The sequence below is a fragment of the Emys orbicularis genome, chromosome 7 (genome assembly GCF_028017835.1).
Source record: "Emys orbicularis isolate rEmyOrb1 chromosome 7, rEmyOrb1.hap1, whole genome shotgun sequence".
Classification (NCBI taxonomy): domain Eukaryota; kingdom Metazoa; phylum Chordata; order Testudines; family Emydidae; genus Emys; species Emys orbicularis.
In genome coordinates, this window is record NC_088689.1 from 11,274,337 (window position 1) to 11,289,936 (window position 15,600).

Genomic DNA, 15,600 nt, shown 5'->3' on the forward strand with positions numbered 1-15,600 from the left:
AGAAAAGATTTCTTTTAGGTGGGGCCCCCATCAAGTATTGGGTTGTAGTTGTTTGATACCCAAGAAGGAAATAACCCATTTTGACTTACAGACCTCCTGGTCGAGTTTGCAAAGGTAGCACAAAATAAACTTGTAAACTGAGGGCAGGTCTATACTAACCCCCCAATTCGAACTAAGGTACGCAACTTCAGCTACGTGAAGGCAGGCTCCCCCGTTGACTTCGCGTACTCCTCTCGCCGAGCTGGAGTACCGCAGTCGACGGCGAGCACTTCCGGGTTCGACTTATCGCGTCCAGACAAGACGCGATAAGTCGAACCCAGAAGTTCGATTTGCTTGCCGCCAAACTACCGGGTAAGTGTAGACCTACCCTAAGAACATTTGATCTGGAAGCCACTGAGAGAAAATAAACATGGCACCTCACAGCGGTGAACACAGAGTTGCCTTTCAGAGTAGAACTGCATGGTGAGGTTTGTATGGTGCTTTGAAGACACAAAGAGCTATAGAAGTTGATTATTACTATTACTGGCATTTGCTGAATAAATTCTTACTGTGAGATGATAATATGCTGGGATTCAGGAGTTTGTTTGTTTATTTATTTATTTTAAGACTTGACTGTCCGCCCTCCTTCCCTTCCCCCTGCCCCTCTCAGTTTCTCAGCTATTTTATTTCTGTGTGTGTTTTTTCCTCTTCCAGATCTGATTTGTTAATAAACTCATTCGAGATAACATTGTCTTTGCAATTTGCTTTATTTCCTTATTCTGCTGTTTGAAAATGCTGATGTATGAAAACGTTAGTGCTCTGCACCAGTTTTGTTTCACATAACCATACAAAGGTACCTGCCGTCTCTTTGTTTTTTGTTTCAGATCCTTGCATATGTTTTAAGTTGTATCTTTTTGCCCATGTTAGCTAAGATTTGTTGTTTTATTTTGTCTTTCTTTTCTGAACTCATTTTTCTTTTCCCATTTTTGTTTCCTCCCATCCAGTATCTCCAGATGAAATGGCCACTGCTTGATGTTCAGGCAGGGAGCCTTCAGAGTAGACAAGCCCTCAAGGATGCTAGGTCTCCATCTCCAGCACACATCGTTGTAAGTAAACTCAGAAGACATTCTTCCTTTGTTGAAAGAAAAAAAAAAAGACATTTGACATTAACAGCATTTGCTTGTCATCCTTTTTCTTTTACTCAACACACAAAAAAGAGCAAGCCAAACCCAGGTTAAAGGGTGGGGAATGAGTTTTTTGTTGCTGGGCAGCGCTTCAAAATATTATCCATGGCGTAGAAGTTCTTGCTTTTTGGAAAAGTGAAGATGCTAAGTGCCCCTGAAATTTACACTCGCCAAAACTATTTTGATTTTATATAAGTCCGATCCAGTAGATTTACAATTCTGACTTTCCAGCTGTTGAAATGAACATAGGATTTGGGAGAATATTAAAAAATAAACCACCTCCGAGAAGCATTGTGAATTCTGGGTCTGATCTGTAATCCTCACTCAGACAAATCTTGTGTGGGAGTTAGTCAGGCAGAGCATTACCCGAATAACGGCTTGTTAGGATCAAGCTAAAAATATTTTAAAACTAACAACAACAAAAGTCTTTTGGTTTCTGGTGCCTCTTCCCTTAGTATAAACACTGAATGTCAGCAAATAGTATGTTTACAATTCATCTCAAGAAAAATCCAGTTCCATTATTGAATTCTGCTATTGGAGTCAAATTGCTTCCCATATAGTAAAAGTGATGGTAAAGTTACAGTGTTAAAGCCGCATGTGAGTATGTGTTTAAACAATGTCCAAAAAGTTTAAAAAAGAAACGACTTGTTATTTGTATACTGTACCATGCATCTATGACTGCCCAAACTCATTCACATTCACCTATATCTGCTTTTTATGCAATTTTTAGCTAATGAGCCCATCGGTTTTGAATGTTGAGCTGATAAATTAACCTCTTGAGAAGATGGCTCACGGCTTGTTAGAATATTTCTTTCAATATATTTTATCATCAGATCTCATGTTTTTGACTTTATTTTTTTATAATTAATGGATACGAAGGTGAAATTATGCAAAAAAGAAACTGCTCATGTATTTTTGATATAGGATCTAAAGCTGATATAGTTGAGAGATTACATCAGACACTTGAAAGATATTAATTTACTTTAAAAAAAAATGAAAATAACTTAGGAATTTCTGTTTTTAAAAATATTTGTGTCTCTTCAACCTGAAAAGTCCCAGACCTTTTGTCTTAAATAGTTTTGATAAAATGTTTTAGTAGCTCTTTGAATTAATAGTTTTAAAATCCGACCTGAATAAGGCAAAGCGAAATGTAGATGGTTTTGATATTTAAATGGTCAATGCCAAATGTTGGTGGTTCACTTTTTAAAAGCTTTTATTTTTCCTTCCTGTTGTTTGTGCTATTGCTATATTACGAGCTTAAAGAAAGACGTTTACTTTGCTAGCTCTTTTATCTGGTCTACAAACAAAATTCCTAGCCTTCTTCCCGCCTCCCTCCCGCCAGCCTATCACCTATTTTCTAATGGTGAATAACCCAACAAGAATCTGTCTTTTATTTCCTTGTTTGTCAATCCCATCACCAATGGGATCATCAGAGATGAAAACATTCTTCTGGGAACTGGGCTTGATAACTCATGTGCCCTCTGCTGGCTGGCTGGTTGTCATTCTCTGCCACAGCAAAGCAAACTACAGGGCAACATGCACATCGCTAGTCTTTCATTTTAAATTTTGCTGTGACAGACTTGTTTATCGGAGGAGGAAAGAAAGATTTTAATAGATTCTGGTGGATGATTTTTGCTATTGGATTATAAGCGTTTTGAAGGTAGGTCAAGTGTTGCTTGTAAATAAGTTGTCACCTATTTTTATATATGATTGCAATTTAAATGCTGAATCTAAAAATGCAGATGAAGATGGGAGGTGTAATTGAATTTCAGGTTTCACTGAAGTCTGTTAGAAGAATGGGCTCTGCCCTTTATAAATAACAATTTTCCTCCCTTCAGACACAGTGTGCCCCTTTCGGGAGAGCTCACAAGCGACTTGCTAGTGTCTCCCTTCCTGCAGCATCCCTGCCCATTTAAATACTGCTCCACCATATGAGTTGACACTCCCTCAAATTTTTTTTATAGATTCTAAATTCTCTTACCCATTTTGGAAACCTTTTTCAGGAAGCCTGAGGTGGAATCTTCTGTGGATTGTGACTATTTATGGGGCTCTTTAAGAGCTGTTTCACTCTGCGATTCAATAAAAAGTGTTCTTACCATAGCAACCACTTAGGCCGTGAGGAACATATACTACTTCTGAGATGGAGACCACCTTCCAAAAGAGTCACAGCTGGCATTTGTAATGTGATCTTTTGTGTTACTTACAATGTTCTGGGGGAAAGAGGTGGCAGGGGGGAAGAAATGTGTTTTGATGGAACAAAGTTTGTGCAAGGTTTAATGTTGTTCGTTTTTAAACGCCCCCTCCACCCCCACTCCAGAAGAAAGCTCTGCCTTGTTACGTAAAAATGCTGAGTCCCTTCCCATGTCCGTCCCCCTCCCCTGCACTTTCCTTCCTCACTCCAATTCCTGGTCATGCCAATAGATAAAGAACAGAGTTTTTTGTAAATGAAGGCCTTGTGGCTGGTGACATACCGGGGGAGGTGGTGATGGCAGAAAGAGGGCTAAGTAGATGCAGATGCCAACTGGACTGGGATGTGTCAGGATTCTTCAGTGCCACCATTTGTTGATGCTGTTGATGTACAGCACACCAGGGAGCGTTGCTAGTTTCTCTAATAACGATCTGCACTGAGTGGTGCTATGAAAATGTGATTAGTCTTTATATGGAAAAGAAGAGATATTTACCTCTCTGTGTGTGTGTGCGCGCACACGCAAAATAGATATGTATATAAACAGTTCCTTCCCCCCCCCCCCACATACTTCTGTCTTGTACGCATGCCATGTACATGTGCTGATTTTTCTCTTGAAATCCTTTGTGCTGCCTCAAAGATCTGTAATGAAAGGACTGACACCTGCAAATCGCTTCTTATGTTTCATGTATTTCTGAAATCAAGATTTGGGGCTAATCTTATAGCTGGATTACAAAGGGAGGAAAGGACTGTTCTTATGAATGCTTGGCCACAAGTCACACAACTCCTCCTTAGGGCTACGTGCTTTACACCCTGCTTAGGTGAAATGCCCATTGGCTTCAGTGGGAGTTTTGCTTAAGGACTGCAGAATAGGGCTGCATTCTAACGATTACCATGGCGGTACTTACTTGTCTTCTGTCCTCTTTTTCAGGTTAGTTTAAGAACACGAAGTTAAGGCTACAAAAATTGAAGCAAAAGACCAGCATGAATAATTTGGTTGGATTACCTACAACGCTGAGGGCTGGGTTAATACTGCTTTTCATGGTGCTTGAGGGGGTCTCCAAAACCTCTGAGAATGTCAGCTAGAAACGGGTTCTCAGGACAAATTTTTTGGTGGCCTCAAGAGTGCGGCCACCAACGCTTGCTGGTGGCCGCTCTCACACTTTCCCCTAAAATACTTAATGAGCTTTAGGAAAAACAAATAGTTACGCGCATATACACGTCCAAATCATTGTAATTTGTTTATGATTAGCTAGTAAGTTTGTTGTGAAAAGTGATATTAACAAACATGCAAGTATCACTTTTCACAGCAGACTGACTCAGCCCTGTCAAGCCAGGGGACAAATTAAGCCCCTTGATGGGGGAGGCAGCGGGGGCCAGGGGCAATGGGGGTTGGTGGGTGGCGGGCTGGGGGAGGCAGTGGGGGGCTGGAGCCTAAAGCCCCGTGGCCAGAGCCTAAAGTTCCACAGCTGGAGCCTGAAGCCCCTCAGCCAGAACCTGCCACTCCACCACCCCAGAGCTGAGGCTGAAAGCCTGAGCCCCACTGCCCAGGGAAGGTGGGAAATAACACTAGCTACTTTCTCCTGCAGCGTTGTACCCCAGGTGTCTGCAGAGGGGGGGCAGAGCCCAACCCCTGCTGGTGGTCCCAGCAATCAACACCAAGGCAGTGCATCCAGGAGCAAGAGGAAGGGGGAGGGGCCACTATTTTGCCACCCATCCCCGCCCCATCACTGCCCAGGAGGCTATGGCCACAAGAACAGCCCTGGTGGCCGCATGCGAGAAATGCTGAGCTAGATACTCTCTTTATGTGTTTAGTAGGCTTTAGAAGGTAAAATCAGTGCATTTATTTGCATTTCAGTGCCTCCGTTGTCTAGTAAGGCTTTGCATCTTGTTTTGGTCCAGCTGCATTTCTGTGTCCAGAGGTGAAAAGAAAACTGGGGGTAGCGGCGGCGGGGAGTTCTTTTAAGAATACACTATTAAGGCTGGCAGGCCAAAAGTTTGAATTCAGCCTACAAATAACATTTTTGGTTTTGGGGTACAATACTGGGCTTTTGTTTTGTTTTTCCCCCTTGGAAACATTCAGTCTTCCAAGAACAAAGGTTTCAAGATCTATCAAATCCAGCTGGGCAGTTTGGATGATCCCCAACTTACAGGGAGTGTTTGTTGTCCTGGAATCATGTGTGTCCATGATGCTCTGTCCCTATGTGCCCTCAGGGTGGTGTAATTGACAAAACTGCCACTGTCCAGAAGTAGGATTCTTGTCTATGTATATGACCATGCGCAGCTTGCAATAGAGCAGGCAAGTGGAGTGGAGACAAGGATTGCTCACAGGTCTTGTAGGGAGGAACTAAATGATCTGAACTTTAGGCCTTCTATGTCCTGAATAATTCCCTCTATATGGTATTTTAATCAACTTTTTAAAAATTATATTTCCCTTCTTTCATTAATATTGTCAGTTGTGTAGTTCTCATTCACTGTTTTCTGAGTCAGTATTCTGACTAAGCTATAACTACTGCAGATGATAGGGTAACATTGTGGGTTAGGGGCCTTTGCTGGATACTACCTCTGGTATCTTAGTTATACAAAAGCTTACATTTAGCTTGCTTTGTACCAGGCAAAAACATGCTGTACCAAAAACGGTGTTTTGGTATAGTGTGTATCTTATAAAACGGTAAAAGTCTTCAAAAATGCCCATGTTTTCTTCTGCAGGGTACACTTTTGAAGTCAATGTAAATTTTACCTTGGGGGTGGTACTATTTGGTCTGGCTTTTCTATTGTGTAATGAGCACATCCATGGAGTAGTCTGAATCCCCAAGAACAAAGAACCACAATACTGTAGTATCTATCTTTCTATCTATCTATCTGAAATTTGGCTTAAGGAGGGGAAAATAGTGTTTTGAAAATGTAATATGACAAGTGAAACTTAAGGCATCTGAAATTCTTTCTGTTCTCCGTGTTTTAATCATGCACAGAGAACAGCCATTATTTGTAACTTGGTCATTTTTGAGGGAATTAAACCGTTTACCATATTATTTGGAGTAGGAGCCATAGGAGAAAAGCAAATAAATACAATAAAATCTTTTGTTTCTTGATACGGTTTCCATTTGCAAACGCCTTTTTCTTTTTTTCTTTTCTTTTTTTAAGGGACTGTGAGTTTGTCTTAAGTTAGATTTTAAAACTCAAGCACCTACATGCACCCCCAAAATATTCATATCCAAACAAACAGTAGAGAGGACAAATGTGTCACCATTTTGCATGCACAGGTATGTATCTTTGCACATGCAGCCATTTGTGAGCAAAACATTTTGCAATCATAGCTTAGTGTGTGTGGGCCAGAAATCCCCAGCTATGGGTTTTAAAGCTCCCTGATTTATTTGTTTTTAATATTTTGCGTAATAGTTTGTTGTAGAGTAGCTGCATTTCCTCTGGCATAACCTCCAAGATTTTTGGATTTGAGGCAGCAGGTGTGCACGTGATGGGACTTTTCCTTCAAAGGATCTTGGTACACAGGCTGCATGTTGAAATTGACTAGAATCCTGTGGCACTTTAGAGGGAAGGATTTGTGTGGGTTTCACTTCATTGCTTATTGACAAGAATGGCGCAGTTGGGTGTAGGCAGGGAGGGGAGAATACGTTTTGTGTGTTAACAGGTGTTGCCTGTATTCCAAGGTACAGTTTGGTGTTCAGGCCAAGCATGCAATCTTTTTCAATGGTACTGCAGTACTCTTAAGACCTTATACAAACTATTATTTAGAAAGCTTTAGTGAATCTCTTGCTATACACTTTTCACCCCTTTTGTCTAACTGCCCTGGCAATTATGAAATACATAAAAGGATGCTTAAGTACATGACTCAAATGTGTGCAAAATCGCTGTACCCTGAATATTCATAGTTGACTGAGATCTAGCCGCAAAACTGACTGTACTCTGTGGGAACAGTGTGGCTAAATCATTCACTGCTAATTCCTTTGATTTTTAGAGGGGAGGAGTTGTGTTAAATCACTGTTCGAATCTGAAAATTTAGAGCGAAATGAAAAACCCAAGAACAGCAGCACAGGAAGCATAAAATGGTATGGAATTAACTCCTACTGAACACCTATATTATTGACTGTAGGCTCAGTTTAATGATTTTATATATGCTAAATAATTTAGAGTAGATTAGGGTCTTTAAATAAGTGATTTACCTTTATAATTTGGTACAGCTGAGAGGCAGTTTGGATTTTTAGAATCACTTAATTCCATTGCACCATGATGTGACATGATCCCAATACCATACAAAACCTGAGTCAATGATGGGCTCTTTCCATTTTTCGTTGAGCGAGCCTTTACTTGAAGGCTGAGATATTGAAAGCTGGCAATCTTTGTAATGACTGCATCTTTAGCCTTGAATAGGGACGTAGGTGCTTAGGCAATCTGTGCTTCGTTAGGTGCCTAAATCCTTTTAGAAATCTGGCTCTTGGAGACCATGGGGCAATCCTCAGCTGGTGTGAATTGTCATAGCTAGATTGCAGTCATGGGAGCTATGAGAATTTATACCAGCTGTGGCGTTTCTCCTTTAGAACTATTAAATTCTTTGGGTGCTGTGATATTTTAGCAGTGTCTAGATATCGGCATGCAAGAGGTATAGTGTTGCCAACCTCAGTTGTTCAAAAATCAGGAGTCAGGCAGGTGTCAAAATATCATGAGATTTAAAAAAAAAACAACCACCATAAGCTGGGTTTTTAAAATTTGTCGTCTGGTTTCTAAGCCTTTAGGATATACTCGGATTGCAATTTTTCAAGCTCTCCTCCAGACCATTAGGGCTAGAAACTATATACACCTCTACCCCGATATAACGCTGTCCTCGGGAGCCAGAAAATCTTACCGCATTAGAGGTGAAACTGCGTTATATCGAACTTGCTTTGATCCACTGGAGTGCGCAGCCAGCACCCCCCCCCCCCCCGACCCCGAGCACTGCTTTACCGCATTATATCCGAATTTGTGTTATATCGGGTCGCGTTATATCAGGGTAGAGGTGTATATATTTTAAATGAAAGCTGAGGTTCTCATCTAATCACTTGACTCCTGAAGCTGGGCTTCAAGAAAAATAGCAAATACCGCAAACTCCCAATAAAATCACGAGAATTGGCAACACGGGGTGCAGTTGTGCTGTGAGAAGTTTAACGAAATGGAGCTGTGAACGCACACTCCATGCCCGCTGTTGAGTGTTGTTTCTGGTGAATTACAGGGTTGCAGCTTACACTGTGGCTTGGAGTATTTCAGAGACTTGGCATTTTGGTATTTATGTTCTTGTATAGCCTGTGCTCCAGTATGCATGTTAAATCCAGTTGAAAAGGTTTGGGCCTAAGACAAAGCTTTGGTGATTCATCCACTCTTGGACAGCAAAGTTCTCACATTGAAAAGGGGTCTTGTGGGAGACACCTCCGTCGCTGGGGCTGAGTTGTGAGGCCAGTACATTCTCCTGGCGATCCGATGGCGTTGCATTGGCTCAAGGTGAAGAGCTATTGCAGGATTGGGGGATATTGGCTAGTCAGATGGGTGAGCCTGCCAGACGCAGATGTTGTGTAGTTGGGGTGGGAGACTTAGCAAGGCTGCTGACTGTAGGCCTCCTCCCCTCACAGACGAGTTGCGGCTGAAGTCAGCCTGAAGTTTACAGAATTAGGCGTTAAATAATGCAGTCTGATTTTGAGCCAAAGTCTACATGTTGTTTGAACGTGAGCAATGATTACAGTGTGTACCAGGAGACATAATGGATTAGGATAAGGCAGGGTCACCATGTTTTATAAGAGCTGGCAGCAAAGGCCTCTGTTTCCCACATAGCTTTGAGTGCTCAAAGCCTTCTGTTGTCTATTTAAACAAACTTTTCCTACACTGGTCAGGTGCTGTAGTAAAGAAAACAGCAAGTACTTACTTTTAGGAAGGAAGTCAGCATCACTGGATGCAGGACCACTCATTCCCTTTACTGCTGGAGACCAAGAGGGTTCCCGTGGTGACCAATTCAGACAGTTTGGCTTGGATTATCCATGTTGTTCATCGGACACTTCCCTTTTCACTCCATCCCTCCTCCCAAGCCACTCCACAGATGCATCTGTGTTCTCTTCTGAGGAAGAAACTTGTACTGCTGAATGGGTATGCAAGCAAACTTCAGCCAAAATCAGAGATGCTTCCCCACCTGCGTCATGGGCATCAAGCAAAAAAACCTCCAGAAAATACCTGTTTGGGAAAACCTGTCTCTGATCAGAGGCATAGAAAATGATGCTGCTGGGGTGATCCATTCATAACAAACACCTAAGACCTGGGTGCTTATCTAAACTATCCAATTCACTTGAGTTTGCAAAACTGGACTGGAAATCTCATGGGAATAGACTTGCTTGCAGTATTGGAGCACTTCTGCCTTCACTATCAGCTGGAACCGAGAAATAAGGGGAGAAGGGGGGAATAAATAATACACTTCCATATGGCTTTCCGTTAGATGATCTCAATGCACTTTGCAAGTACTGATGAGTGAAGTCTTTCAACAGCACTGTGAGACAGGGAAGTATTACAACCCCCAGTATACAGATGGGAAAATAGAGGCACAGAAAGGTTAATTTACTTGGCCAAGATCACACAAGAAGCCCATGGGGTGGGAATGAAACCCAGATTTGCTGACCTCCAGTCATGTATGTTAGCGGGGGTGGGGGGGGGGAGGGAGAGAGAGAAACTTTTTTCACAAGAAAACAAAACAAATTGCTTAGTTTTTCAGACCTAAAAGAGATGTTTCAAGTTCTGTGTTTTCTGTATCTGTTGTGTGGGAAATCTTTTTGGATTGCCCTCACCCCTACTTTACTGAGACAAAACCGTTGCTCTACAGCAAGACACCCTGGCACAGGTTGTGTATGCTCCATTATATCACACTGAGTAAAGGAGTTTCTGGGATGTATAATTTGATATTCATGCTTTTATCTACCATGCTTCCCAAACCTAGCATAGTACAAACAATAGCAGTCACAAATATCCCATTTAGCTGCATTATTTTCTGATCATATGATATATAATATCATAAAGTCATTCAGAGGGTGGGGAAAAAGAGGAATTTTTGCAGTGACAGACAAGGTGGATGAATTTTTGTTATTTAGGCCTGGTCTCAACCTGATGGGATCTTGGAGATGGCTGGAATTTGATTCTTTCCAACCCTCTCCCCCCCACCTACCTTTAGTACATTTTAGGGTCTCCTGGCTTCATAACTTTGTTCCTCTGCAATCCAGCATTGTAAATCAATCTGCAGGAAATTCCTAGGGAGTAATGTACCTCTGTAATGTGAACATCTCAAGTTGGCAAGACACTTATAACATGTTTGGTGCTTCCTTTTTCACAACTGCTACTGTGGAAACTTGCCTTTTCCTCTTGTTATGTCCTTGATTCAAGAAAGCGGTAAACACATGGTTAAGTCCAACCCTATTCAGGAAGGCATTTAAGCAGGGGCCATCTGACTTGATATTCATATAAAATTAAACCCACTTCCTGGAAAGTGGGTTGTGGAATCTCCCTATCTCTAGGTATATTGAGGATTGGGAAGGGAATAGGAAGGGGAGGGAGAGAAGGACATGTCTTAAGTTCCTTTGGCTGGAATTCATTGCAGTGATGGCATCTTATTTCCCAAGCCATTTATTGCTCATGCACAAGCTCTTATTGTGTATTCGGGGAGTTACAGTCTCATGTTGCTCATCCCTAACTAAGAAATGGATGAAACCTCAGTCTTCTCCTCCCCTAACTGAAGGGATAAGCTGTATGGTGGAAGATATACCATGGCTTTTTGTTTGTGATCTTTATTTAAAAAAAGAAAACCAACCCCCTACATTAGTGTGATGCCCCAGGTCTTGAACGGGAGCCTGGCCTCCACCCACCGTCTTCTGAAACCCGTTGAGCCAAGGAGCTAGTAGGACAATAGTCTCAGCCAAGGCTCCACTGATTGGTCCAATCATGACATTTAAGCCGGAAGAAGGCATAGGAAGTGTATCTGAGCAACAAGGTGATTTCCTGTTGTGTCTGCATTGCATCCTGCTTGTGCCTGTCCCTTGCACCCAACTCTGCTCCTGATTCCTGCTCTGCTCCACTTCTGGCTCCTGCCTTTGCTCCTGTTCCCACCGTGCTCCAGCTCCCTGCTTGATCCTTGCTTCTCCTCCAATTACACTTCTCCTCCTCCTTATACCTCGCCTCCAGTCACTAGTCCTGGCTCCCACCCTGTCCTCTGACTTCTCATTCAGCATTTGGTATCTGACCTCTGCACTGACTCTCAGCTTTGATTTCTGGTTCCGACGCTGGTTTGACTCCTAGGTCTGGTAATTGGCAGTTCACTCCGGTGCTGATCCTTGGCTTCGTTCCTCAACCTGGATGTCTGCTCTGCCCACTAGGCATGATTCCTGCTCTGACTACTAGGCCAGACTGCCTACATCCTGGTCCATAACAGCTAGTAGTGCTCATCACTTCCATATCAGTACTGTAAGCAGCGATGCTTTGGACCATTCCTGCAGAATGCTATAAAGCTATTATACAAAGGGATTTAAGGCCAGAGCAAATGTGAGAGGTTTGAGGACCACAAAAGTCCTTGTAATTTTGAGTATGATCCAGCAGCCAAGAAGTCTATCCCCAAACCCATAAAAAATAAACAAGTCACAAAGCTCAAGATTTTGAAGGACCTTCTTCCGTTGTTAGGATTTGAAGAGCTTTGCTGCTGCTCACTTGGGCATCTGGGGTGGTCATAGGGAGACATGCATGGGATGAATAAATGGTGAGTCATTGATCCCAGGACATGACCTGTATGTTGGTGGAGGAGGAAGCAGTGAAGCACTTAATGGCATATTTATAGCCCCCTGTTCAGTTTTTGCTGCCTGAATTAGGCCACCTAGTTTTATATCTGGGTGCTTGAATTGATACTTAGGCAACCAAATACTTTGTTTTATGTGCCTAATTACTAATCTGAGCACATTTCAGCCTTAGATGCCCTACCTCAGGTGCTCAGTTTGAAAATTGAGACCATAGTATCAATAAGAGGTTTGCCAGGAAAACAGTTTTGAAGCAAGTGTATTTCAAGCTACTCGGGTATATTTCATTAGAATGGTGTATCATTAAGTTTTGATTATGCTATCAATAAGTTGAGTTGATTGTTAAATGATTGAAGATTAATTTTTGCTTCTTGTCTAGTCGTCGTTACATGTAATCATGTAGGAGTTGGCTTAAATAAGCAAGATAAAAGGTGGGAGGGAAACTGAGATGCATAGCTGTGAAGTGACTTGCCTAGGATCACGCATCAGATCAGCAGTGAAGCTTGAAATAGAACTCTGGTCTCCTGATTTCCAGTTCAGTGTCCTATCCACTAGACCATGCTGCCCCTGTCTTATATTGTAATATGCAGTCTTTGGTGGAACTAAAGATGGAAGAATGGAACGTAATAAATGTGCAAATCATCTGTCCTTCAGCTTTGGTGGTCATTGTACTTGCCAGTGGCCAGCACAGAGAGAGAGACAAGAAAAATGGAGCTTCGTGACATCAAAGGGTTAATGGCTGCAAGTATGGTACAATAGCTCATTAGGACTTAAATGTGGGCTGCAGGCTCAGAAATCTTGGTAACTTTGGACTATAGGGACAGTGAACTTTCATCCCAGGTTCAGCAATAATAAATGCCTGTTAAGTAAGGCTACCCTTTTACAAAGAGAGGGTGGACAGATGCATTTCAATGGGCTTTAAAAGTATTGCCTCTTACTGCAGCGTCTGCTGGCCGGATGCACCCGGGCATGGGAAGGCAATCTCAAGATGTACACAAAAAGGCACTTTGAAGAGTAACCTTTGTGAGCGTTTAGTCAAAAGCCAGGCTGCAATCTCAGGAGGAGTTTTTATTTGTTCAAAATGTAAATTATGTGATCAAAAGTGCACTTCCTAAAATGTTACTGGAGGCAGATGGGGTGGGGAGGGAATAAAGAGAAAAAGCAACAACTGACTCAGAAAGGGGGAAAAATTGAGGCCCTGTCTTTTGATAGTTATGGTTGCAACCCATGGGTTCATTAGTTTGATCTGGGCAGGTAGAGGCTACACCCACCTGGAGTCCAATTGAGATCTGTAGAGGTTCTGCCCAGGAGCAGGGATCTACTGTCATGTATGTCCAGTTCCTGCTGTGATCTTTCTTTGTCCAGTGAACCCCTCTTGGAACATTGTGCCGAAACATCGTCCTGCAGAAAATCTTAATGGTTCCTCAGATACCTGAAAAGGGATCCTACCAGGCACACGATAGCAGGTATCCTACATAGCCTACCAGGACTTGGCAAAATTTAAAACAAATCATGATGGATTTTAACACGTAAGTCAGAAATTGATCATGTTAATCAGTGAATTCTGAAATATTCAAGGAAGAGAGAACAGTACATGCATTTCAGTCATAAGGTTTCTAATTTTTTGACGTGTCTTTCTGTCTGTGATTCAAGACATTGGAAAATGTGGAGCGTCTTTGTTGAGGCAGTCCTACAGGCCTCACTCCAGCTAAATAACTTGTATCGTGTGAGCGTGTGTATGTGTGTGTGTTGTACCTCACTGCTTAGAGAGCTGAGAGACCTCCATGAAGAGAATGACAGGGTTTGATATAAACCAGCAGGACTGCATTGCTGCCTTTATCCAACAGTAAACCCTTTCACAATACCATATGCCGCACATTCCATCGCAGCAGTGTAGGGTGTGATATAGTTAAAGCACACTCTGCAAACAGGAAACGCTGGTGACCGCTGTGTGTGCTTTTCATGTAGATAAAGTATTGGGAGTGTAACAAAAAAAAAAAAAAGCACTCAAATGCTGGAAGCAGGCGGGGGTGGGGGAGGAGAGGGCGGGAAGAGAGAAAGAGAGAGAGATATTTCGGGCCTAAAGGTCCAGTGGTTGTGAAAAGGCAGACAGGAAATGCAGCCAGTTGAACAGGGAGCAATAGAGAAAAGTGAGGCTTAGTTTCTTGGTTTTATATTTGCTGCTTTAAGTGCGGTATCGGTGTTACTATTGGGCATTAGAATATCTTTTTTAAAGTCACTCTCCTTTTGGTTAGCATGCCAAAAAATAAAATAAATCCAAAGACTATTTTGAAGGTGTGTATATATGTGTGTGTGTGTGTGTGTGTGTAACATACATATAAAAGTATATATACATATAACACATATATATATAAAGCAAGAACACTTTTTCCCCTGTCTTTGCCAAAATTCTACACACATTGGTATTTTTATACATATATGTACGTTGGGGTTTTTTTGGGCAATCTTTTTGAAGAAGATATTGCAACACCACCATGGAGTTAGGAAGCAACTAGGCAGGGTGGGATAGAGGGGAACTACAGTGTTGTGGATGGATGATAAACAGACATAGTAGCTTTAATAAAATAAATGAAGTGGAACCTTCTCAGTGCAGGGCAAACTGTATTGGTGCAAGTCAGGCTTTAACATTGCTAGCGAAAATTGACAGGCTGAGAACTGGGACATAACAAAAATGTGAGTCCCTGGGAGTCTTGTTCACTAGACAATGTCTCAATTGTTTCCTTGATTTTCGCAGGCAGCAGGGGATATTGGGAGATTAACTGTTTATCATCCGAGCAGGCTCTGGAGGTGCTTGGAGAATGAAGAAGTGGCAGAAAATAGCATTTTTGTTTGGAAACGATTAAGGATGTCAGTGGGTGATAAGAAAAGGTCACACTGTTCTCTGCGTGTTTGTCTGCCATTCAAATCGGGCTTTACATTTTTAAAAAATTGTAGTTTAGTTTTGTTGCTCTCCTTGCAAACTGTTGCTTTCACTCTGGAAGGACCCGATAATGAGGCAGTCAGGTAGCCTTTAAAAAGGGAACAAGGGAAGGAGGGAAAGGTTGTCTTGTCTTGTTTTGTTTTGTTTTTAGATTTGTTCATTGAAGGTAATTTTCAAGCCTTCGGGTCTTTGCCCTTTAGCTGGACATTTTAATGTTGACTAGATTGCTTGGAACAGGCTGAAATTTGAGAATTGGAATGTCCTTTCTTCCTTAATTAACCACTTCACTATTTTGTTTAAATATTTAAAAGATTATCTTAGAAGAGGGAGAAAGAGATGACTCAGTCTTCTCTTCACATTTGTGCTTTATTCATTACAAAAACAAACAGAAATCCATTGCATACCAGCTCTATCTGGGCAAGGTTCAAAAGACGTAACTGGTAACTCTTTAGTCATCAGCTTTTCAATGTGTGTTTTGTTGGGGGCTGGGGGTGACAGGGAATGGAGCAG

At 42.0% G+C, this 15,600-nt stretch overlaps 1 protein-coding gene across 18 annotated transcripts in view; it reads left to right on the forward strand.

The window, feature by feature from the left end:
* Nucleotides 1-15,600, forward strand: part of TCF7L2 (transcription factor 7 like 2) — a 202,342-nt gene that overhangs the window by 77,226 nt on the left and 109,516 nt on the right. For all 18 annotated transcript variants that reach the window (XM_065407909.1, XM_065407910.1, XM_065407915.1 and 15 more), the window contains exon 4: nt 984-1,085. In XM_065407909.1, the coding sequence (XP_065263981.1) occupies nt 984-1,085 (102 nt within the window). The remainder of the gene's footprint in view (nt 1-983; nt 1,086-15,600) is intronic.